Source organism: Spinacia oleracea, chromosome 3, assembly GCF_020520425.1.
Source record: "Spinacia oleracea cultivar Varoflay chromosome 3, BTI_SOV_V1, whole genome shotgun sequence".
Lineage (NCBI taxonomy): Eukaryota > Viridiplantae > Streptophyta > Magnoliopsida > Caryophyllales > Amaranthaceae > Spinacia > Spinacia oleracea.
Genome location: NC_079489.1, coordinates 45,574,005 through 45,600,001, shown reverse-complemented (window position 1 = coordinate 45,600,001; position 25,997 = coordinate 45,574,005). Strand labels below are relative to the sequence as shown.

Genomic DNA, 25,997 nt, shown 5'->3' with positions numbered 1-25,997 from the left:
AGTTAGGTAGAATCCTTTTTCTTTTTCCGCTCTTAGACCCACTTTTATCATCAGCCTTCTCTGATAAACCGGCAAATTGTATTTAGGGGTGTGAGGAGGTGCAGGTGATGATTGTGATTGGAGATGATGAATGTGATTATGTTTTATTTATGGTCTCAATAATTACTGCTGTTTTTTGTGGAATTGAAATTAAATTGATGTTGCTGCTTTGTGATTTGATTCATAATCATCATATACGTAATGACATGTTTTTGTTTTCTATTAGAATTTAAATGCTAAATTAAATATGATTCTTTTTTGTAATTTTATGGAGTAATTTACTGCAACTGAGATTTGGTTGATTGTCTGCTCTGATTAGGGTTTCAAAAGGGGGGAAATCGGCTAGAATTTGAATTGTTAAATAAGTAGGTTACTAGATTTATGAGTGTCGATTTGTGGTTTTGAAGAGTAAATAGCTTGCCAAATATGAAATGTATAGTAGGCAAAATAATAAAAATAAACTAAAAAGAACTTAATATCATTAATACTAAATCACAACCGGATAAAAAGGAGAATCACCTGATCATAACAACTTTAATCCACCAAATATCTCGGTAATTAAAAAAAAAGAACTATAAAAGAAAAAATTGATTAATTACCCAAGAAAATAAGGAAGTCAAAAGTTATAACAAATCAGGAAACCCAAGTATATGAGTATATCACGCATGAGTAGGTAGTGTCAGCTGCAAATCCTCCTAGAATATCTCCCATTTTCCTTGAAAGAAGCAATTACACAATATCCTCCTACAATCTCTCTCATTTCTGTCAATTGCTCTGCAAATTTTGAGTATAATTCGGACTAATTTAGAGCTTTTCAAGGTCGAGTTTCGTTAAACAATTTCCCCCAACTTTTTTGCTCTTTGCTTTTTGGAATTCTGATTTTGATCCTTTTTGCAGGTGATGACTAAAAGAGCTAGCCTGCAAATTCCATGGGCTTCTCAGTGTAAAACCCGAAGCCTAACTTTTTCCATACCCAAAACAATTGGGTTTACCGTTAATGGAAGTTTCCAGATGAAGCAGCCGAAAATGGAGAGAATGTTTAGAGAAAACAACACGAATGATGTGATATTGATGTGTATGCGATGCATAAAGGGAGGCGATGGACAATCAGGAGCAGATAAGAGGCAATTCTAATTTCTTGCTTTTCTTTATTTTGTTTGTTTTTTAGATTCATGGTTTCAAGTTTGCTTATTTTTGGCTACTTTTGATACTGTTACTATAGGAGTATCAAATGTATCATATTTAAAAGTTAATTGTATCATATTTTGATACTGTTTTCCTTCTCAAGAAATTTTCTAATGTTAATCATAGTTAATGGAAGTTTTTATACGCACATGGATGTCAATCATTTTGTTTATAGTCTATTATTATCCATCCCAGACCACTCAATAAACTTAAGGGGTTAAAACCTAGGAGGATTTGTTGTTCTAGAAGCAGGGGCATAAATAAGTGACAAATTGCTCCAATTACGTTGGATCTCCATGACGGAGATATACTTCAGAGTTCAGAGCTCCTGCTGCATGAGTCTAGAAGGAAGCTAGAACTACTTGATCTCGATTCTTGAAAGACAGTCAGGAATATAGTTTTTCTCAGTATAATTCCGTAACTACTATTCTTTTGAAAATAATGTGTTTGATGTTGTTTGTATTATGTTAATTTGGGGTTTATGATGGTCTGATTTGGTGATTTTGTGATGGGGGTTTGTTGTTTTGTGTGCATGTTTAGATGCATTATGAGGCTACAAAGTTTGCTTACCAAACAGGAGTTAAGGTGGCTGTAGCATATGGCGGCACACCCATGGCTGAGTACGTACGTATATTAATCCATTAATTAATCCCAAGACCTGAGCTATTAGTGTTTATTGAATGAAGTATCCGTTGGTAGTTGTATATTGTAGTATCTGTCCTGCCCCTATTAGTTTAGTTTATAGTTCTGTCTTGGATACTCAGTGACAATTGTAATTATTTCAGACAACAGCAGGAGGAGAACTCAAAGGGGAAAAAGTTGTAGACCCAAGGAATTTGCCGAGGATGTCATACTTACCTTTCATAATGCAATGACATATAATCCAGAAGGGCACGCATCGCATGTATAAAATACAATTTAGTGGTTGTAGTACAATTTTTATCTAATTTTTATATTTAGTGATTGTAATATAATTTTAAGTTTTTATATAATAAAATACTAGTAATATATTTACAAAAGGTCTTGCGCACACAAGGTGTACAATAAATTTATTGTACACCAAGATAACTTTTACCCCTTTTTTCGTAACTTTAACCTAGTTTTGATTAACTTTTATATTAGTAAAAAAAAAGTTGATAGAAATGATTAAATGATTAATTTTATACATTATAAGTGATTTTGAAGAAATAAGTTTTACTAAAATGAAAAAATTAATCACTTAAAAATAGACAACTTTTACATATATAAGTTTAACTTTTAAGCATTTCGAGTTAACTTTTACTTCGGTGTACAATAATTTATTGTACACCCATTGTAAATAAGAATTTGTGTGACATATTTAAGACGACCTTGTGTTGTGCTTAACTCATAATAAACCACCTGTTTTCCCATAATACCCATTCTTGACAACTCCATCTTCCCAAACTACGCGAGTCCCAATCACTCACCTACACTTTTGCGAGTTGCACAGCACAAATATCCCAAGACAGTTATTCTCCCTAATTTATTTATACGCTTCCATCCTACCAGTAATTATCCCGAATTAATTACGGAGTACTCACTTTTTTAAAAAAATTTACTTTATTGGAGTAATTTTTACGCCTCCTAACTCCTAAGCTCGCTATTCAACGAGTTATTGTATTTTTCAGTGTAACGGTCAGCTTCTGTGATAAAATTTACACCACCACTCTCTCTCCTCAAACCGCCGGAAAGTTGCAATAGTCGTCGCTATATTTCACTCTCAAAGCGACGAACAAACCTCTCGCCATTTTACTGCATTCTTCTTGCTGTGATTCAACTTTTGCTTATAATCGTCGCGTGTTTAGGTTTTCTTTGAGGAGATTTAATTGTAATTTGTGAAACAAATTTTGTTGATTAATTCGGGAAAGAGGAAATTTACAAAATTAGGGTTTTCTTGATGCTTCGATTTGGAGTTGGAGGAGGTTGATAATGGTGGTAGCAGCACCCGCAACGCCCAATCTGAAGACAACGCCGAATCTGCGGTCGCATTCGACACCTAAGCGACCGCCATTGTTGCCGGCGGAGAGAGATAACAGCAACAACAATGTCGCCATTGCAGCTCACCATCGGCGTCCAAAATCTAGGGAGGTGAACTCTCGTTATTTGTCGACTTCTTCTTCGTCCTCCACATCTGGTTCTTCCTCTTCAACTATCTCCAATTCTTACTACTTTTCCCCCTCTTCCCGCCGATGTCCTTCTCCCGCTCCCTCGAGAACGGGGGCGGGAGCAGCTCCAGCGACCCCTGCGATGAATTCGAATTCGGCGATTAAGCGGTCGCAGTCAGTGGAGCGGCGGCAGCCAACGACGCCTAGAGTGAGAGGAGAGAGAATTCCCGGTGAGATGTCTGCGGCTGCCAAATTACTGATGTCTTCGTCGAGAAACTTGTCTGTTTCGTTTCAAGGGGGGTCATTTGCGGTGCCTACAGGTAAGAAAACCACAAAACCTTCGCCTTCTCCGGTTGCAAGTTCGAGAAAGGGTACACCGGAGCGGAAGCAGAGTTTATCCAGGGTGACGCCGAGGATGGGAGGGGAAAATACGAGGGCTATTGAGCAGCATCAGCCGTGGCCAGGTAGGACGCGGCCACCGGTGAGTTCGTTGAGTCGAAGTGTGGATTTAGGGGGTTGTGAGGGTAAGAAATTGATAAATGGATCTGCTACCAAAGTGGTTAGGGCACTGCAAGAGTCGTTGATGGGTGATTGTAAGTTGAATACAAGTATGAGTAAAGATGAAATTGTGAAAGGCACTAGGGAGGATAATAATGCCAATTGCCTTAATGAGGGTTTAGAATCGCTTGTTTCTGATAAGGAGAGTGTGTCATCTGAATGCAATTCAGCTACAGGGTCACAAGATAGTAGTAATGCCAGTTCTGGTCGTGGCAAAGGTAGTGGTCGAAGTATCGTGGTTCCTCCTAAATTTTTGCTAGAGGCTAATAGTTTCCGGTCGAAATGTTTCTCTGAGCCAGGTTCTCCAGTTGCTAGAAGCAGTTTCTTGAAAGGAATAGCTCCACCTAAACTCATCCCACCCAAGAGGTTGATGACAGATAGTTCAGGGGCGTCTCCTAGAGGACCTGTTGGTAATAGAGGAATTTCGTCTCCTCTTCGTGGGTCTTTGAGGCCTTCATCACCAAATCATCTAGGACCGTCTTTGCGGCCTCCATCACCGAGTATGCTAGGGCAATCCTTGAGGTCTGCATCTCCAGGTAAACAGGGGGCATCTTTGAGGCCTGCATCACCAAGTAAACCTGGGACATCCTTGAGATCTGCATCACCTAGTAAACCAGGCACATCCATGAGACCTGCATCACCAGGTAAACCTTTTAGGCCTGCATCACCAGGTAAACCTGGCCCATCTTTGAGGCCTGCATCACCTAGTAGACCAGGGACATCTTTCAGGCCTGCATCACCAAGTAAGCCCGGGGGATCGTTACGATCTCCATCACCAAGTAAACTAGGGGCGTCTTTTAGACCTGCATCACCAAATAAGTTGGGAACATCCCTTGCATCTGAGAAGGCTTCTCCCTCGGTAGGAATGGGTCGAATGGCTAGCCCATCCAGGGTGCGAAATGCTATAGTGGGCGCATTTGCTAATACTATGACTGGCATGCCATCAGTTTTATGTTTTGGGGCTGATGTTAGGAGGGTGAGAGTGGGGGATAGTCGTCTTGGTGATGCACATTTGCTGCGTATCTTGCATAATAGGCAATTGCAGTGGAGGTTTGTCAATGCAAGAACAGAGGCTTCCTTGTCTTTTCAAAAGTTCAATGCAGAGGTATGCTTTTCTACCACGGTGAAGTAGCGTAGTATTACTCATTTGGCTTTCAAGAACTTCGTTTTGAATGTAAATGTACCTCTTATTTAGGTTGCAAGTGTTTGTTATCCTGTTATTTCTGACGAATTTTACTCTTGGTTTTGCTTTCCATCTTTCATATTATACTTGTGCAAACATTTTTGGTTATGGAAATTATGGCTTCATGTTATCTGCAATTTTCGTAAGGGTCCAGGCTAAGTTTGAGACTAACTTTTGTTTTCTGCTCCCTCTGTTGAGGAGGTCTCGCCTTCTTTGGGTCATGGCAAAGTTTGGTGCTCCAAATATTAAGCATACTACCTGGCTGGAATAAGTTTAACGAAGGTGTAATATAGAAGTCAGGTGCACCCATTATATTATTGTACCTCGTCCAATTCTTTTTATTTGCAACTCACCACATGGGTATGGAATTGGAGGAAGATAATAGAGAGGGTAAATGGACAAGCTTTTAAGACAACGTGACTAGTGGTTGGACTTGTTTGAAGTATAACACTAAGGACTTTGTTTGGTTCCAAGAGGAATATTGTGTTGAATCTTGTTTTCTATTTACATATTAATATTAATGTATTCTCAACTTCATTTTTCTTTGTTTGGTAGAATGTGAGATAAACCTAGAGGGGAAGGGTAGTAGGGAGATGAAGTGAATGGTATGTAGGGGGTAAGAGAAGGTGAAAGGTTTGGTACAATATTCTTGATAATGCATAAAGGTTTCAATTGGCCAAACAATTAAAACCAATAATGAGGCATTTATCATGTTTATTCAAGCTGTTAAGTTATATACTAAAGAAAAATTTAAACTATATAAATTAATTAGGTGACACTGACACGGCAATAATGTTCAAATTTAGGTGAGTTGCATCGCTAAGTACGAGCATTTATGTGACTTTTATTTCTATCCATTCATGATTAGAACGTTCATCTTATAGGTATTATCAACAATGTTACTCGCAATCGGGTATTTGTGTTGGGATGAGTGCATGTTCAAGTGTGTGAATCGTCTTATCTTGGTTATACTCCCTCCGTTTCTGAATACTTACAACACTTGCCTTTTTCGGCCATTTCTGAATACTTGCAACACTTCCTCTTTTGGTGTGGACCACTAATTCTTATTGTTTCTCTCTCTTACTTACCCCACTTGCATCAATTCTTTATTATTTCTCTCTCATACAAACGAATAAAATATCTCCGCTAACCCCACATGCACACCCTCAAAAATTGCTAAAGCTACCCGCAAAACAAGTGTTACGAGTATTCAGAATCGGAGGGAGTATGATTTTGGACTAAAGGAAATTGTTGAAGATTTGACATGCGTACCTGATGTGAAAAAGTTCGAGTAAAGTAGTAACATTAGGCTTGAACATGTTCGGTGATCATTCTAGTTGTGCTTTTTATTGCTTCTAGTTGTTTTTGGTATTAAGACAAAATTTACATGCCAAATGAGGTTTTGGACATCTCACATTGAGTAGATGTGGAACTGATTTACTATTGGCCTGAGGCGTTTAGATGTTACCCCTTCTTCCAATATCGGCAATTTGGTGAAGGATATATCTAACTCTGCATTGTCTCAACTATAGAACTTTCAAGCAATAGAGAATGATTTCTTTGGTTATAGTCAAATTTCTTGTCATTCGTTTTGGAACCACTAATCTCAAGCAAGCTGGTGTTAAGAAATTGGGCTTTGAACAGAGTACCATCTCTCCTGAACCTAGGAAATTGTGCTTTGTTAGAGAAGTTTACAACTTGAAAGATGAGATGACCTGCATGGTAGGGAAATGCCTAAAGTGGACAGTCACATTCAATCATTTTAATATTATGTTACATTGACTCTTCATTTTTTATCCATTATTTATGCTGGATACATGGCATTGAAAGTTCTGAACATAGATAAGGCCAGCCACTTTGATTTTAAGCTGAAAACATGCTAAACCTTTGAAGATATAGTCTAGTGTGATATGTAAACACACTCATGCGCTAGATACTTTTTATCTACTCATCTCCATTTGTCGATCTTACATAGCTGCAATATACATGGAGAGGTACCTGTTTAATTAACTTGAAACTTATTTTCTAATATGCTAGCCGTTTCTTGAATAATACAACTCCCCAAGTTTAATCCTGCCATGTGCATGATAATTAACTCCTAATAATTTGTGATTCATTTCTTACTTGATCCTTGTATAATTACGAGCCTTACGGAAACCCGACCTTTTATTTAGTGAGACATTATGAATGAGTTAACATGCTGTTAGATTCTTTTGAGCTTTAAATATACCTTTGTTAAAACTCCCTGCCTTCCCAAGTTGTACCATTTTCCTTTTCACGGCCTCCAATCAAATCTTTTACTGTTAATATCTGAAGTTATCTATTAAAAAGTTGATGTATTGATAATATACATTTAGATGAATCCAACAAATCTCGCTGATATTTTAAAACTAGTAGAACAATGTGTCAAAGTTTGACCTTCAAAAAGCAACTGGAACAAGTATGGAAAACAGAAGGAGTCCACATTTTCCATTGACCACATAGCGGTTTAGTCAGTATGAACGTGTGTACTAATGAGCAACCTTTTAAATACACAAGATTTTGGTTGTATATTTTGGAAGTGGGTAACCTTTGAACTTGTCTGGTAAATGTTGACAAATAAACTCGGATAGAGGGAATCTTGAACTGTTTTTCACAAGGATGATTTAGTTGTTTTTTTTTATAATAAACATGTTGGGCTCTAGCTTTTCCCTTGTAAGATATGAGAATGTATGCTGATAACCAGTACCAGTACCGTCAGCTGAAAAATTAACATTGTCTGAGTTAGTTGGAAATACTTCATTTGAATTCTCTGCTTCGACATGGATCTTTGTCTTTTTCTTCAAGGCTCAAAAGTATCACTACATCCATTGGCATGTACTGCACTACTGCTCGGGCGAAGAATCTGTCAGTTGTACAACTAGGATGTAAGTGGATTGAGAAAAGTGCAAAATCCAATCTAGTCCACCTCATACTTGTCGGACTGGATCGGACTTGCACTCAAATTTCCTAGTCCAATTATGTTTGGACTGGACTTGGACTCAACCTTTTGGAGTCCAAAAATCCAATAAACTCCAAAGGTTTAAAATTTTATTTACATCTAAACATATGTGATTTTAAAACTATTATGAACTTTTTTTTTTGGGCCTTTATTTACTAGGTGCAATAATGTTACACTCCATATAAAACCCATAACCCAAAAATATTCTCACCCTCTTTCACTTTCTCTCATCGGCTGCGATGGTTATTATTAAACTTTAATATATTTTAAAATTTATGTCTGTTTAAGAGCTGAAACATTTTTCGGCTAAGTATTTAGATGTATAAGACATATTGTTATTTGCAATTATATGTATTGCTTAATTGAATTCTGACTATTTATTTTCCCTTTATGGAAGAGTGATTTACAGTTATAAGTGTTAAAAGATTTCATACCCAATATTTAATAGTCATGTAATTTTTTGTGTATGTCGGAAAAGTTAGCTGGAACAATTTTTTTCTAAAAAGTAAATTGGACCTGATTGGGTTGGATTCAGACTCAAGAAAATTTATATGGATCGGACTGGATCGGAATCGAAAATATTTTGGATCGGACTTGAACTATTTTTTGGATTGGATTTGGATTTGGATTTGGCAAAGTCCAATCCAGTCCATCCAATTTACACCCTATGTACAACAGCATATCAAATTTAGTAAAAGTCTCGATGGCAAATGCATGCTAAACTATCACCCACGTCAAGACTTCTTGTTGTGGGAACTCGTGATATGTCTCTCCACTTTTTTGTTTGAACCTGTTTGTCGCCTGACAATGGCTGTTGTTTGAATTCACTAGGGAGCACTCTGGTGGAGTTCACTAGAGCTCACTGAAAACTGGAGCTAAGGTGTTGAAATGATAAAAAAGTTAAGGTTTCTTATTTGGACCAACCGCTATACAAGTGAAAAATCCTGTAGTAAAAGCACTTTGAAATACCATAGATCCAAATCCTACTTGGCTACATATACATTAAGGTATTTGAAGTAACAGAACTAAAATTTATAATCATCTTTAAAGAACTTTTTAAACTTTTTGGAAGTGTGAAGATGTTGCTGAAAATTCAGTAGTAAAACACCATTGTCGAGAAAAATTATCTCAAACTTTTGTCTTTTTAGCCTTCTACTCTTGCATATAGAGTTTTTGTTTCTCCTGCCAAGTGAAATCTACGGGGTAAAGGTGGTGTAGCGTGTAGGTTTCTAAAATTATTATTACCGGGTTATGAATATGCGTGAAAATGCACCTAGGCTTTTTGGCTATGCTTGAATCCTGGTTTTGATTCAACTCCTATAATCCAACACATATCTGTGACATAAGGAAAAGGAGTATTGCTACTAGGTCAAGGTGTGCAAGTTTCTAGATCGTTATCCCTAGTTGTAGAAATATTTGAGCTGCTCCTGGGCTCTAGAGCTGTGCTCAGGCTCTGGATTTTACGAAGTTTCTGCTGCGGCACATTGGATATGTGGGGTGAGAAGGGAAATATTACTCCGGCATTGCTGAATACGGATGAGAAATAAAAGGGAATGATGCCAATAACCCACTCCTGTAATCCAATCACAGACAGACAGACCTGTTTGTTGTGAATATTTTTGGTTTGTGACAGACTGACAGGAGATGAGTAGGTCTTTCTAGACAGCAGCAACAACTGATTTCTCATTCATATCTGTAGGGGCTTTGGGTCCCGTGAACTGGGATCTGTCATTGTATGTAATGGTGTCCTATGCTGTAGATACCCCCTCCTCGGTCACATATAGTTGGGTAAAAGAAGGCCTCATCGTTGTAGTTAGTGTTATTATGCGATTCCAGTTTTTAACTGCATTTTAGTTAAGAAGCTCTTTGGATTACTTCTTACTTTTTCTGAATGTTTTTCGCAGAGGAGTCTTTTCAATTCATGGAAAACGACTTCAGATTTGCGCGAAACAGTCTCTTGTAAAAGGAAAGAACTGCAATGGCTGAAGCAGAATTTGAAGCTTGTGTCTATTTTGAAGGGGCAAGTAAGACTCAACCCTCCATATGCGTGCTTATTTTTTTCTCACCTTGCCTTTTCAAGATGTTACAGTAAAACTCAGCTTTGATTATATTCAGATATCTTTTTCTATTTCCCTCCTAGAAGATCCATAGTTCACAATCATTTCTGGGCCTGTCTTGGATCTTTGTCCTCGATATTGCACCATTGATAATCAAGAAGTAGGCATAAGATATGCTGTGTTTTTTACACTATTGAATCCGTTTCATGCATTGGTGGCATTAAAATGTCAGCCAATTTGACAAGTTCTGCAATTTCTATGAAGTAGGGAGTCTGAGTTGTATTACTCTCTAGGATTACGCTAATCAACTTTTCCCTCTGTTTCTTTTTAGTTGTAAGACTTGTAACCAAGTGAAGTGGCATACTCTTTTAGAATAAAGAGAGAGAAGGAAAGGGTATGAGAGCCCATGTGAAGATATGAGTAAAGTACTGTAATTTTACAGCTTCAAAATATTCTAAAATGGATTGGATGCAATTAATGTCATATTGGGATATGAGTACTCCATATTAAATTTGTTAGTCATATTTGTAAGAGGCAATAGACTAGTGCATTCCACATCAAGTTTTCTGAATTCTACTCACCCACCTTTTTTTTTATTGTTTTTGGTTGAGCATATATTTGATTGCCGCTTCTTTTTCGGTATGTGCATCTAAAAGCGTTATATCTCTGGAAGCTTGAGAGTTAAACAGTAGTTGAAACGGTATTTTGTTTCAGTCAAGTTTTTGTTCATTCAAGCAACTCCGTTGCAAAAGCAGTTATAGCTGTACAAGGCTCCTGATGATGAATTATTGTAAATCCTTATAATTTGTGCTCTTAAAAATGAGTGCAGATGTTATACTTGGAAGAGTGGGCGTTTATGGTTAAAGATCATTGCAGTTCATTATCTGGTGCCATTGAGTCACTGGAGGCTAGCACGATTCGCCTTCCGCTTGTTGGTGGAGCGAAGGTAAGTATCTTGATCTGTTTTGCTAGTTCAAGTCTTTGCAAAGCCTAGCGTGACTGCAACTCCTGGCATTGTTTATCCAGGGGGATATTCAAGATGTGAAGGATGCTATATGCTCCGCTGCAGATGTGATGCATGCTATGGCTTCTTCAATATGTTCACTTTTGGAAAAGGTAATGGTGAAAACTGTCTTTCCGTGCTTTTTCCAACTGTACATATGCAATTCTAGTATTCTGGGTTTGGTTTGTTTTGTTTTTTATATTATCCCAATGCAGTAGGCACATAGAGGTGCAAAGAATGAAATCAGACAAACAACTTGAACTTGTTGAAATATTCAACTTGAACTTGAACTTGAACTTGAACTGATAGCTGTAAAACCAATATGGATGAAAAAAGGGCAGGGAGGCTCTTTATATTTTTGGTGGGCAGTGGAGGAAGAATCTAGAGACAAACTAGACAGGTACCCCTATGTCTAAAAAAGCTCAAGGCACATTAAGGAGAGAGAGGTCCTGCTGCGCTTAGGTGCGCCTTGGATGTGCCTCATTGAATTAAGGTGCACATAATAATAACTAAGAAGTTGGAGTAAAAAAGACAGCTGTGCGTCTCAGGTGTGTCCTTGGAATTGCCTTGCCTATTGTAAAAGAAAAAGCGCTAGACCCCATGCTCCTGGTGCCTAGGCGTATCATTTATTACCCGATCCAAACCCGAAATCACATGACCTTATATGACCCAATCCATAAATGACCCGATCCATAAATTAATAAGACTAATTAATTGAAAAACAAGAATATGATCTAACTCAATGGCATGTGACATACTGCCCAAAAACCAAATTACCACAGATCACTTGATTTTGACCCAAAACTGGATTGATCAAGAAAGGTGATGGAAAGAGTGGACCAATGAGTGACTAATTGGTTAGTGGTGACCACTGTTCTCTGGGGAGAGAGCCATGGCCTGTGGGCACATGGGGTGACAAGCTATGTAGCAAATCATTTGTGTACTTATCTAAACAATCTTTGGGGCCTGAGGGCATTCTTGTAGCAGGTAGATAAAAATGGAAGGGGAAAATCAAAAGAGGAAACAAGTTTACATCCAGGCACCTGCATCTGTTCCTTGCGCTAGAGCATGGTGTGTGCTGTTTTGAGCCAGTTTGCACCAAGCACACCTCATATTCATTATTGTTGAAGATTTACCCACAGCTTTGTTGTTATTTTATCTTCATTGTTCTCTTCAGTATTAGCGTCATCATCGCTTATCACTGTTTTGGTAATCAATTTTTGGCCTTTTCTCCTTTTTTAGAAATTTTTTTGACAACAAAAGGTCCCAACTATGGACAATCTTCCTTTAAAGGTCCCAACAGTCAGTTAACTTGGGACATCCCCAATTATAATGATATGTCTTCAAATGATCCTTTACATGTGACCGGCTATACCCGTAAAACTATTTTCCATTCTTCTTAACAGCCTAACTACCGTCCCTAGTCATCTCTACTTTCTCCATCCAACACCGGAACAGCCGTCCATCATTCCCTTCACACCATAACCAAAACCACCGTCTTGCTTTACATTATTTTCTTCTTTTTTTTGCTGTTCCATCATTCTAAATGATATTTATTTATCAACAGATTTGCAAAGAAATTAAGACTTTTGCATCTCTTATGATGTTTATAGAACAAGGATTTTAGCCATGGCGTTAATCATAATATATGTTATCCAGATTCTTTATTTTACCTCAAATACACGTGTAGTATCCTCCGCACTCAGACATGGGTATGGGTACCCCGACACTTCATTTTGGGCTAAAATCATGATAAAATTTCATAATTTTGCCGAGTTGGGCATTTGGACATGTATCCGTGTCTGATACTAATACCCGAATGCAAGTAACATAAATATAATAATTGTGTGGTCGGAAGAAATAGTGACGGCACGAGAAGGGTTATTATGGGGCCTAGTCGCTTAGGTGGGTTGGTGGAATAAGGGAGGTGAAGCTGAAGAGGTAGGTTGGTGGTAAAGGGCAGAATGAAGGAGATGCGGTGGACGGAAAGTAGGTGAGGTAGATCAGAATAAAAATAAAATTCAAGTTTGAAAAATAATGGAAGCCCAATTAAAACCTACTTTGACCTTCTTAGCCGATTAGCTTGAGGTTAGGGACTGTTCTGGAAGACAGCTCCAAATTTGGGGCTACTTCAAGTTAATCCATAATTAGGACTGTTTAAAGAAGAAGAGACAGTTGGGACTGCTCTAGTCAAATTTTCCATTATTTTATGTGAACTTTCTTTTGGTGGTTTTTAAACTCTCTTTGTTTTTGCCTTCTTTTCGAACATGCATAACTTCTTCCTCTCCTCTTAATCATTCTGTTCTGATTGATTTATTTTTGGATTTATTTTGAAACCAATGTTCACTTCGTCGGTCTATTACCCCGAGCATGACATGAATATAAACTAATTTTTAGCATGTGCTATGCACGGGTTATGAAATCTACATAATGGTGTACATTGATATAGAAGTTAAAGGGCAATGAATTAATCACTTATTCCATCATTGATGAATTAAGAATTTAAGATGTTATGAATGTAAAATAAAATTAATTAAAAGTATATGGAGAAGGGTCTTGCAAGACTTTTAATAAACTTTTTTTTAAAAAAGGAAAAATGGGATTTTAAGGGTAAAGCAATAAAAAAAGGAAAAACATAGGAAGGCAAGAAAATGACACGTGGCAAGCATACATTCTGTTTTAAAATGTTAGTATAAATTTTAGAGATATCTAACTAGAAACTCTAAATACACAATATGAAGTTGAATTTAATACTTGCAAAGTTGCAAGTATCCTCCTTGCATTTTCCTGAGTTTTCCCTGAAATAGCTGTGCGATTACCAGTGATTATATGAATACAAGAATTTCTAATGAAAAACTAAATCTGAATAATCCCAACTATTGTACACTCAAAACATATACTTAAAGCTACAGAAAATCATTTTGAAAAATCCAGCTGTTGGGACTTGGGATGTTCTATACCTGTGTGCCCCGTACTAACACTCCCCAAAACGGATGCCGTGGAACTCCAGATGATCGCAATATAGGATTGTTTTAATATGTTAACAGATGTTGGTGACATCTCCCTCTCCCCTCCCACCCACCATCCCCTTTACTCACTTCTGATACCCACCAGTTGAGTTATGGGTAAATGAATGTCAAATGGTAATCCAGCATTCCAGCCTTCAATCACCCTTGGTATTGCTGCTTCTGATTTTTTTTATCTTGCTCTCGTACACTCATCAGCTGTGTGCCTCTGTCTACTCATGTTCAAATAGGTTTTGAATTTCCATATTTAGATAGCATATGCTTGTGCTTCGACATCTTCTAAAATGTTTGGTACTTTGGTCAAGTGAGTAGCCCTTTAACCGAAGAAGACCATTTATAGTACTTTCTCCTATATCTGCAATAGTTCTTTATTGAGCCTGAATTGTTGAAACACTAATGTGCTTTTCTACATCACAATCATGACATTCACCATGTAAAATCAATTTGGATATTTTATTCGCAATGGGTTTCGATGGGAGTTCAGCTTATGGCTTCATGATTTTGGGTGTCTTTAATATTTTCTTTTGTGCATATTGACATTTTTACTCATTTACAACTTTTTGGTTGTGTAATTTATGGTATATATTGTTGCAAATGTATAGTAAAGCTATTATAATTGCTTAAATGGCTGATCATCAGCCCATATCAACTATTATTGCATGCCTGGCCAATTTCTTAATCAATAGGGGCACGCCACAACAAAGTTAATTAGAAACGATGAAGACAACAGCGGCACAGTAAGCATACAACAACTTTAAATACAGTAGTACTTGTAGAAAATGAGAGGCCGTGGAGGAGCGGAGACAAAAAGGAAGGGAGAGGGAGATACTGCCTGTTTGAGAGAGAGAAGTTATTGTGTCTCTGAGTATGTTATTTTCCGTTCATGTTATTCTTGGAGCAGTTGTATGTTGTTAGAATATATTCCAGTATAGGTTTTATTTTATATTTTAACAAGGGTTGAAGGAATTATGTTGCTGTTCTGAATAAACATTTATTTTTGAGCTTTTCTATATCTGTTCTCGTTATTGTGATTGACAGGTTGAGGATGTAAATTCTTTAGTGGCAGAAGTTGCTAGTATAACTTCAAAGGAGCAATCATTCCTTGATGAGTGCAAAGACATCCTGTCATTGTTGTCAGCTATGCAGGTAAACACCTGGTTCAAGTGCTTGCAATTTGCTGTCGATGCTGGAATAGAAATGATGAATGTAGCGTAAGTTGTAGTCAGCCATGAAGTGCTCTGTCATGATATTTTCTCAACTGCCCTTTTTGGGTAGTAGAGTTCCATAGTTTTGTAGCCGTCTATTTGAACACCGCTTCCATATGCTAAATATATATACTCCCTAGCACCATTTTCATCAATGACTTATGTGTAGCTTGTCAAGGAGTATGTATTTAGAATGGTGTAAGAGATGTTCAATTAACGAACCTTAAAAACTATTTAGCACTTCCATAACTTGTTTTTTTATCATCCATTTTTAGCTTGAAGGAGTGCTCACTGCTATCTTATCTGCATCGAACTTGGATACATGTGTTATAAATAGTATGTGCTAATGTTGTAACTCCTGGTTTGGATGGAAAACAGGTAAAAGATTGCAGCCTCAGAGCACACATGTTACAGTTAAAGTATGCACCATCAGTCATGGCTGTCGAAGTGTGAATGTTGCACGTCATGTGGACTTGTTGATTCTAACATAACTCTTTAACTACCTGATTCACTTTATTCTTACCTCAAGGCTCAAGCCATCCGTTGAAAGGTGTGCCCAAGTCTATCTGTTGGGAGTGTCAAGAGTTCTCTGATCGTATAGAGGAATACTTACTGCTCTACTGTGCAATTTGTATGCCAGTGCGCTGGTGCATTTCACTTAGGATGTCTGTTAGTACAGGTTTTGCCTTACACTAGAAGAAAAAAAATGTGCAAAATGTACATATGGTAATGATAGTTATATGTGCAATTACCGTGGCTGTTATCAAAAGTTCAGTTACAGTTCGGTATGGTTACGGTAAGCTCTAATATTAATATAAAATATGATGTGCAACTAAGATTAGTCAGCTATGGAGTAAGTTCAAAGTTTTAATTCAAGATCAATTCAAAAATTTTAATACTCCATAAATATTTAGTTAAAATTAGCCATAATTTAGTATTAGTGTTGGTTTTTAATGTTTATCTCAAACACAAAAAGAAGTTACCGTAAAGCGCACAAATAGTTACTTTAAGCTGCATAATAGTTGGAGTAGCATATTACTTGTTATTGCAAATATGAAAACCATAAAAAGGTAGAAAAGTTAAATCACTAATGAATAGCCATTACCTTTATGTTCATAATAGTTGCCTTAACATTATAGTTTGCCTTGCGATAACATAAATGACTAATTTGCCCAAGCAAGTTTGCAAAAAATATATGATTAATTAAAATCATATATTTTTTAATGTTAATCATTTCAAAATTATAAGTTTTCATTATATTCTAATCAAGTAATTTATTTAATTAAAAGTGATTGTCCTATGCAAAATTAATTAAAATAATTAAAGGCCCATTTTCATTAGTATGCTCTTTCTTAAACCATTATTACCTTGATATTTCATTTTAATGTTAAACTTGCGGTCCGGCCCAAGTTGAAACGATAAATAAATTTTAAAAGTTCAAATCGTTAGCCCCTACATCCAACCGCAAACCCAAGAGCACTGCATGCTTTGCGGTCTTTGGCTCGCTGCCTTACCATCATCGCAGTACGTGGAATCGAGCCCCGTGCACCACTTGGCGTGTAATCGCACAACCCATCGCACATGCAACATGCTGTCATGTAATACCCCATATTTTTTTTTATTAAAATATAAATATAGTTATTATATTTACAAAGTATTTAAAATCGCATTTTCTTTTGAAGTTACATTTAATATTTATTTAAATGTATTTAATGAAAGTTAAAAATATTTATTTAATTATTTCTATTTAAAGAAAGGGGGGAATATTAAATTAAATAGGAGTGCTAGTGTCGTTTTAGGAAATAAAAGGGATTCCAAAAGAAGTAGTTTTTAAAAGGACCTCAATTAATTTTATTTCAAGGACAAGATCGTCTTTTCCATCATTAAATTCCTATAGAAGGAGCCTATAGATAAGAGGGCCATACATCAAATCATGGCTAATAAAAACATAAAAACCCTAAATCTCTAGCCCCTCTCTCTCTTTTTCTCTTCTCCCCTTTGTCGGCTTCTTCTCTCCTTCGTCAAAGCCCACCCGCGGCCAGCCCTGCCACCGCGCCTCACAGCCCCTTCGCTCGCCGTTCGACGCGCCTTCGTGCCGACCGGTGAGCCTCTCCTCTCCTCTTCCCTTTTCTTTCTTTCGGTTTTTCGCACCTTATTATTAATAAAAAAAATTCTTTTTAATTAACTTCCATATTTTATATTATGATAAATTGTTACTTAAGTAGTAGTATGGTAAATAAATTTCAGATTACTTTATGTATTGAAAAGCATGCATGAATTTTTAGGGGTTTAAATCATAATTTAATATTGTTTTATGCTAGGTTTTGAAGGAATATCCCATTCTTTTTTGGCTGACCTTGACTTTAGAGTAAAGAAGCGAAGTCGAAAAATCTCCTTCTCTCACCCAACGTTCTCTCAATTTTTGCCTCCAAAGTCTATCGTTGAGAGAATCTTGGGAAAAAGCAACATCAATAATTCAATGTATCTCCCTCATTGGTTTAAACTTTGCACATTTGCACCAACAATAGAATGAGTATCATGTAAATCTTTCCAATCAACGACCCATGATTTCTTATTTCTATGATACACGACCTAATTTTAAGTCATGTTTAAAAACATTGCCAAACCTTGGTATATCTTTGAGAAACCATCGAATGGTTGTTTTATTCTCTACTACCATTTTAGCAACTTTTCGGAATAACGTCCTTTATCATATTAAGGACACAACACAAATTCTCTCTCCAAAGTTTAGAGTTCGTCCCTAATTTCTATGGTTTCAACCTTTGTTCTTGCTAAGCTTCCCAACATGGTTTATACTATGGATATACTTCTAATTTCCATCGAAATATCAAATATGGAGCTTGTATTTAATCTTGGTGGAGAGTTGCTGGTCCTTAGTGTCTAAGGTTTTTCTATGTTCTTCTTTTCTTTGTTCTTCTTTTCTATGTAACAAAAGGTTAATTATCATATTCTTTCTCGGCTAGATTTTGGATATTAGATTATTGAACTTTGTGAGGGGATCGAAAAGCTGATGCAATTTCCAGATGTACAACATTGCCTTTGCAAGAATGGATTGCGTACTATAGTTGATTTTCCCTCATCTTGTGGCAATCAATTAGGGTAAAAGGGTAAGCGTGACTGGCCATACCCATCCTTTCACTAGATCGTGGAGCCGCCAATCATTTATTTCCTATGTTCTCGGAGAAAACTGACAAAATCCTGTCATCGAGGTGCAAAAGTAATATAAGAGTGCTATAAAGGCTCAAATACTTGATCACAATAGCAATTAGTTCCCTTGTGATCTCGAATGGAGATCGGCCAAGATACATCCTCATAGTAGAGATTAGATTCGGGGGCACATTTACCAATACGGGGAGTGCTCAATATTATCCCATACCCCAGTCCTTAGTACTCTAAAACATTGTAATGAATAACAGGATAAGGGATATGCGTTAGACTATATTACTAATTTGAATTGATTTTAATGCACAAGTAATTAACTAAACAATATGTGAAAAGGGGTTATTTAGATTGATTTAAGATACCTACCAAGATCCGATTTGTCCAGAAATTATCTTATTAGGTGTGATTAATAGATCATATTATGTCAGCAATTTCTAGTCGTGATGAAAGTGATTAAAATATATGCACGTTACAATATAGCTTAGGCTATATTGCTGTTCTCAAGAACATTTACCACTTATCTTTGCTGGATATCTTTTTCGGCTTGGAGCTCCCTAATGGATGACTGATTGATCCCGAGTTTTACCTTGATTCTTCCAGAGTATCTGATGGGGTCCAAATGCGTCGTTAGACACTTTGGGCGTCCACACAAGTAATAAAATTTAGCCACTTGACTCAATCCTATTACACTACACAAAGTATAGTAGGCCGGCCATGGGTAAGTAAGGGGTCGAACTCTCGGGGATCAAGCATTTGCTTGATCCCCGAGAGTTCGACCCCTTACTTACCCCTGGTCTACTAGAAAAACACATGTAGCTACTAGCACACTTTAATCTTAAACAACTATAAATGGTTGGGTTGTTTGCACAACTTGTCACTAATTGTACAAGTTGGGTAAACAACAATAATAAAGGATATGACTAGGGAAGAGGGTTTCCACCTAGTATAGCTATGTCAAGTCACAACACTTTCACTAAGAATAGAAACATGAAAAGGACCTATACACTCTATAAGTACGAATCACTCGACTTTCACCGACGAGACCCGCTTTCTAGTATGTAATCCGCCCCCGTATGGGTGGTCGGAATACTTCTAAGAAATCAAGCATATCACTTTTTTCATCTCAATCCACCCTAAGTGGGTGAACACATAATCCCACCTAGCCCCGTTGGTCACGATCAAGAGAATTAGGAATCCACTTAGTAACACCTCATAAGGACAAGCGATCAAGACCCTCAAACCCTCCTAGGTACCATTGTAATGTCACACAAGTGGTGTAGGAACAAAAGCATTGAGTCGGCATTCCGATGGTCATACTACTAAGAAAAGTCCCAAATCACCACAAAAATTCATAGAAACGAAAATAACACAAGAGAAAGAGAATCATGCCATAATTCTACTTGGGGTCACCCAACCCCTAGGCATGCCATAATCATGCCATAACACTTAAACCTACTAGATCTAAGGATGTCATACATGAAAACATGACTTTTTTATTTCAAGTAAATAAACTCGATCAATGATTAACCTAAAAGATGAACTTGGGGATGAACACCAAGAACATACCAAATTGGCTAAAGAAACTCAACCTCAAATCATGAACTAAAAACTCAGAAATTGAAATGAAAGCAATTTCATAAAAGATATCAAAGAACTAAGCATGTAAAAAAATAAATTACTCGAAAGGAGGAGATTTTGCTCTTAAATGTGCAAAAATTAAAAGATAAATTAAGCAATTAAAGAGTAATCTAGAAAGCAATGAAGGTAGTGAGAGTATGCTCCTAAGGGAAAGCAAAACTACTGAAAGAAAAACACTAATACACACTCCACACATGTGGTCAGGGTAACCTTCTATTTATACTAAGGGGAACATGTGCCCAAAAAGTAGGGTTGTCGTCATACTCTGCACGGGCATCATCAGGTCTGCACGGTTCGTGCAGATGTTGCACGACCTCAAGCTTAATCTAGGTAACAGGTGTTGCATCACCCGTGCCAAATGCGTATGACCCGTACAAGGGTCGTGAATAAGATGTACACAACCCAAGTCAAATCGTGCACGGGCCGTGCATAGCTGCTTCCATGGAGACCTTTCTTCCCGATGCAATGTAAGGGATGCATCATATGTGCAAGGACCATTCTCCTAGATTCCTTACTTATCTTATACACTTATCTCGTTGTATCAATATCGTGTTTCCTTCAAGCACAAAGAATACACTTGGTGGAAGTTTTCCACCTATTTTTCTCTTCCTTTGTGAGAGAAATTAATGATAGTGATGAGATGGGATGATGAGGATGCCACGAAGGTTGCACTCCAACCCCATTGGTGTGGTCAATATCTCTTTTGGATTAGCGGGACATCCATACTCCGTGCGTCTCTTTAGCTTGGCATGAAAATACGGAGAGAGGAGCTTTCCGTAGAAAACAAGCATAGAAAGGCAATAGAGTAGGAATACTCTAAATAGAACTATATGCAACTCAAATACGCTAATATGTACGCAAAAGAGATCCTAATTGGCTCCTAAAGATATGAAAATTAAAAGCACATCAAATACCCCCAAGCTAAACTCTTCCTTGTCCTCGAGAAAGACTCACAACGTGAAGCTGGATTGAAGAGAGAGCACAAGGATGAAACATTAAGAGTTCGAAATGTCTCTCATCACAACATAATGTACAAAGTAGGATGTAAGCGAAATCCTGATCAAGACAAAAGGTAGTGATAACATCCAATGCCATACACAAAGACATAGAAGTTTAAAATAAAAAAATATGAAAACATGTTTTGGGCGTCTTCCTAAAGCTTACTAAGCCCAACAAAGTTTACTTAGCATGCTATCTTGTGAGAAAGTGTGTAGTGTGGATGAGCCTAATGTGCTCAAATAATCCCGATGATTCACTCTAGTTTAGACTTGGCATAGTTCCAGAAAATGCTTGCAAACAAAATAAACAAGATCATCTCTAGAGGACTTTATTCCGGTTGGGTGTTCTTTTTGGTGGAATAATGTGCAAACAAAATTGGGAATGGACTGAAGCTTCAACAGTCAATGGGAGGACAATACACACATGCTTTTTAAAGTGGCCTACAAATCATCACATGCATGCTAGTATCCATCAACTACTCCATCTTACATAAACCTTTTCAATAAGGCGCAAATACAAACACTTAGAACAAACAAAAATTGTGGTATACAAGTGCAGACACGCAAGAGAGAAAATTTCTTAACAATGATCCTACAAATCACTTCAAGAACTTTTGAAATTTTTGAACTAAACTACTTTTTCTATTATGTTTGTGTATGCTTTATTTTCGGAGTGGAGGCATACATTTCTTCTCTTTTTCGTTTTTTTTAACTAGAAACTTAGAAACAAAAAACAAACACGAACACATAATTACGAACATGAGGTGAACAAGAACACGACTTCTTGAGATGCTTAGAAGCTACCATACTTCCATCACGAACTTAATCTTTCATGCATTGGGGCACCAAGAAAGGATATGGCTTGTGTTTGGAGTAGAGTTAGGTAGGCTTCAACATGGATATGCAAAGGATATATTCAAGAAAGACTTGTGTTTAGGCCCAACATGATACGAAAATGGCCTCTGTCCTGAATCGGCATATAGTTCATAAAGACAAGAGCATAAAAAGATAACTAAAACAAATCCCATGCCAGTTTCATGAATCATGGGATAAGGGGGAAATTATCCTTTACACCATAATTACACTTGATAGCTATTTTTGGGTGCGGCTCGGAAAATTCTGGGGATGGAGATTTATCGAGATAGAAGCAAAAAGAAGCTCTTCTTATCACAGAAGGGATACATTCAGAAGATTTTGTCAAGATTTGGCATGTCTACAGCAAAACCCACAGATACTCCTAGTGCTGCAAATGCACATCTGTCTGTTGCTTTTGCACCTAAGTCTGCTGAGGAGAAGGAGTGCATGTCTCGAGTTCCCTATACTAGTGCAGTAGGAAGCTTGATGTCTGCAATGGTCTGCGCTAGACCTGATCTTGCAGAGTCTTATAGTGTTGTTAGTTGGTTTATGGGTGAACCTGGCAAGGAACATTAGCAAGCTGTGAAGAGAATTTTTCGGTACCTTAAAGGTATATCTGATGTTGGTCTCACTTATGGAGGTGATACAGAGTGTTTGGTGACAGGGTTTTCAAACTTTGATTATGCTGGAGATGTTGACAGTAGAAGATCTATGACTGGTTATGCTTTCACTTTTGGTGGTTCAGTTGTTAGTTGCTACTTTGCAACATACGGTGACTTTGTCTACTACAGAAGCAAAGTACATGGCATTGACAAAAGCAGCAAAAGAGGGAATTTGGTTGAAAGGGTTGATCAGTGATTTGGGTCTACATCATGATCAGGTTATAGTGTAATGTGACAATCTTAGTGCAATCTGTTTAGCTAAGGATCAAGTCCATCATGAGAGGACTAAGCACATCGATGTAAGGTATCATTTTCTGAGAAATGAGAAGAGAATTAAGGTGAACAAAGTGGGTACTGCTGATAACCCAACCGATATGTTCACCAAGCCGGTTCCGCATAGCAAGTTTCAACATTGTTTGGACTTGCTAAATGTTAGGAGTTGTTGATTGCCCTTTTGAGGGAAAATCCGAGGCAAAGGATTTTCTGGTACATCTGGCATTATAATGGTGAATCTGGCACATCTATTATTTGTGAAAGGATTCAAGTCAAGGTGGAGATTTGTTAGAATAATTCCTTGAATCAGTCAAGCCCCTTACTGCAACGCCCCAGCACAGATTATCTGTTTTGGGCCTATTTTCTGGGCTTTTCCGCATCTATCTAGAGAGTACTGTATAAACTCTTTAGGTCATAACCTAGTTGTATTTTGTAATCTGTACTCCTCAAGATCAATAAAACTTTCCTCCCCTCTACCTGTGGACGTAGCTAACACATTGTTAGTGAACCACGTTAAATCTCTGCGTTCTTTATTTACGTTATTTAATCTTTCTTTGCATCCGTTATAACAAAGGACAAAAAAATATATAAATCATCCATCTAGATTACACTATTTGGTAGCCAAATGTGTTCTACAATTACTCCAACATTGGTAAATAAATGAGGGAGGAAATAATATATATTCATTTTGCCCCATATTGGTAAATAAGTGAGGGAGGAAAGAATGAAATGTTATATTTATATTTTCCCGCATTGATAAATAAGTAAGGGAGAAAGAAGGAAATGGTTATATTAATTTCGTCCCACATCTATATTATTAAAGTAAGGTGGTGAGGGTTAAGAGGTTTTCAAAACTCCAATTCTCAAAACACAACTACTCCACGTCATTACCACTAATTTCATTAAATTAAGCTAAACCAAATAGAAAACTACCAAATAATGAAATGAAAACATCAACAAGAGGGAAAAAAATACTAACAAAAAATGAAATATTAAAAGCTAAAACTAATGCTCTTTTTTTATTAGTTATAGATATCCCGTGCATAAGCACGGACACAGACTAGTTGGTAAATTAATGAGGGAGAAAATGAGAAAAGTGTTATAAGTATAACTCTTTGGATGTGAAAGTGTACAAATCACTTCCATTGGGCTTTCATTTGAGCTAATGGATATATTGATTTGGGGTATAAACTCACTTTATATAAATTAGAATTTGTTTTGAGACGAGTTCGAGCTCAACTTTGGGTTTTCGAGTCGATTTCGAGTTGAGTTTGAGTATTCGAGCCGATTTCGAGTCGAGTTCGAGCTCGAGTTTATTTTTTGAGCTCAAGTTTGAGTTTTTGAGCTGGAGTTTAGTTTTCGAGCTTGAGTGGAGTCTAAAAGTTCTGAGCTTGTGAGTTTTCGAGTCGAATCGAGCTTGACTATGAGTTTTCGAGTTCGAGTTCGAGTTAAGATTAGCCAAACTCGAGCTCGACTAGCCTCATTAGCATCCCGACTCACCAGTATCAAGGCTCACTAAAGTAATACACCTTGCCAGTCTTACACTACCCGCCAGTCAGGGGCGAAGCCAGATCTTTTGTACAAGGGGGCCAAATTTTTTTACGGGAGTACTTATCTAATTCCCTAAAATTAAGTATTAAAACATAACTTATTCTCTATTTCCATTGAATAATACTGTATGAGAAATCTAAAGCACTAAACCAATAAAATGTAATAAAAACAATAAAAGAAGTTTGAGAAACGAATATAAGTTCATAATGGATTTCGTAAACAAAGAATGATAGATTTATCAAGTATAAAAAATAGAAAATAAAAAATAAAAAACCAAGAAATGCAAGTCACTAGAATCGAACATGCAACCTGCATTTTGGCAGCTAACAATTCTTACCAACTCAGCTAAAGGAGAAGAAATAATTTATAAGTGCAACTTTTATTATATATGCTGTAATCTTAGGGGGGGCCATGGCCTACCTAGGCCCACATGTAGCTTCGCCCATGCCGCCAGTCCTATATTTTACTCTGCCAGGCCAAACACAAAAACTTTAGGCGACCAGTCTCGTATATAAAACATGGGGCTAATTTTTGGACTCCTCGGTGAGATCCACTTTCACAAGGAAATTACCAAAATACCCCCAAATAAAAGCCCTATGATGGACTCAGATCAAAATCTCAGTCTCCAGCATGCCCAAGATTTTATGCCTGTATAGTTTCTCATATTTACCGGTAGAAACGAATAAAATAACCTAGCTAGTAAACACCGTGCTATTTGAGAAAGAAAGTAAAGGGTCAACTTTACCTAGCCCAACCAATAACAATGCCCTCCTACATTACCATAAATATGATCCACATGATGATTACTCAGATATTAAATATTTCGTAAACACAGTCTCTCTCTCTTTTCTCTTTCTACTAGAAACTGATTTGAGTGCTGGAGAGGGTGATCTTGGAAATCCCCCAAGCCAATTTAGGTATGTCTTTTTGTAGAAAAATACAACTCCCAAATACACAAACAACAACCGAGTTGAAGGAAACGGTTCGCCTTCTAGACGAACCCACACAAATTTAAGCCCTTTCGACTACTCTACAAGAGTTTAGGTGGAGGGTTGTCCAATTGTTATTGAAGATGTAATAGCCTCCGATGTTTGTTTTGCAATTTATGAAGTTTAAGCAGTTTTGACTTTCCATCAAAAGAAAAAAAAAAAAAAATAGTCCGTAATGTATTACCTGCAGCATCTGTTAATTGTGTACAAAATGTGTATTACAATACTCTTGTTTTCAATCAACCCTTGTTATGAACATATCAACAAGGATTAAAAATCTGATCCTATTTAAAAAAATAAAAAATAAATCAAATGAGTAACCGACACTCCCATAATCCCATTTACGGAGTACCAGTTGTATGATACATATTTTTTTCGTGGTAACATGATGATATATAAGAAGCGATATTACAAGTCTAGTGTCCAGCGCCTCTTCTGCTAGGTCCGGAATATAATACAGACCTCAAGTTGCTTGTCATTCTTATA

The 25,997-nt window shown here is 37.1% G+C and overlaps 1 protein-coding gene and 1 long non-coding RNA gene across 3 annotated transcripts; both read left to right on the top strand.

The window, feature by feature from the left end:
- Nucleotides 1-495: 495 nt before the first annotated feature.
- LOC130468981 (uncharacterized) lies at nt 496-2,232 on the top strand. Its single transcript, XR_008929353.1, has 3 exons — nt 496-858; nt 937-1,848; nt 2,010-2,232. It is a non-coding gene; the product is annotated as an uncharacterized lncRNA (long non-coding RNA).
- Nucleotides 2,233-2,761: 529 nt separating this feature from the next.
- Nucleotides 2,762-16,207, top strand: LOC110792245 (protein SNOWY COTYLEDON 3). 2 transcript variants are annotated; one of them, XM_021997061.2, is made up of 6 exons: nt 2,775-5,013; nt 9,976-10,095; nt 10,958-11,074; nt 11,155-11,244; nt 15,196-15,303; nt 15,741-16,207. In XM_021997061.2, exons 1-6 carry the CDS (start codon nt 3,175-3,177, stop codon nt 15,813-15,815), a joined length of 2,349 nt encoding a protein of 782 aa, XP_021852753.2. In that variant the 5' UTR covers nt 2,775-3,174; the 3' UTR covers nt 15,816-16,207. The 2 variants fall into 2 exon arrangements, 1 of the variants encoding a protein (XP_021852753.2); XR_008930411.1 differs by lacking the exon at nt 15,741-16,207 and having other exon boundaries at nt 2,762-5,013; nt 9,976-10,091.
- Nucleotides 16,208-25,997: the final 9,790 nt, after the last annotated feature.

What these genes read in the sequence shown, in the direction of transcription:
- LOC110792245 (XM_021997061.2), top strand. Translation starts at nt 3,175, where the DNA reads ATGGTGGTAGCAGCACCCGCAACGCCCAATCTGAAGACAACGCCGAAT. An exon ending in TTCAAAAGTTCAATGCAGAG is followed by an intron (nt 5,014 to 9,975) that starts GTATGCTTTTCT and finishes TGTTTTTCGCAG; the next exon opens with AGGAGTCTTTTCAATTCATG. An exon ending in CATTGTTGTCAGCTATGCAG is followed by an intron (nt 15,304 to 15,740) that starts GTAAACACCTGG and finishes GATGGAAAACAG; the next exon opens with GTAAAAGATTGCAGCCTCAG.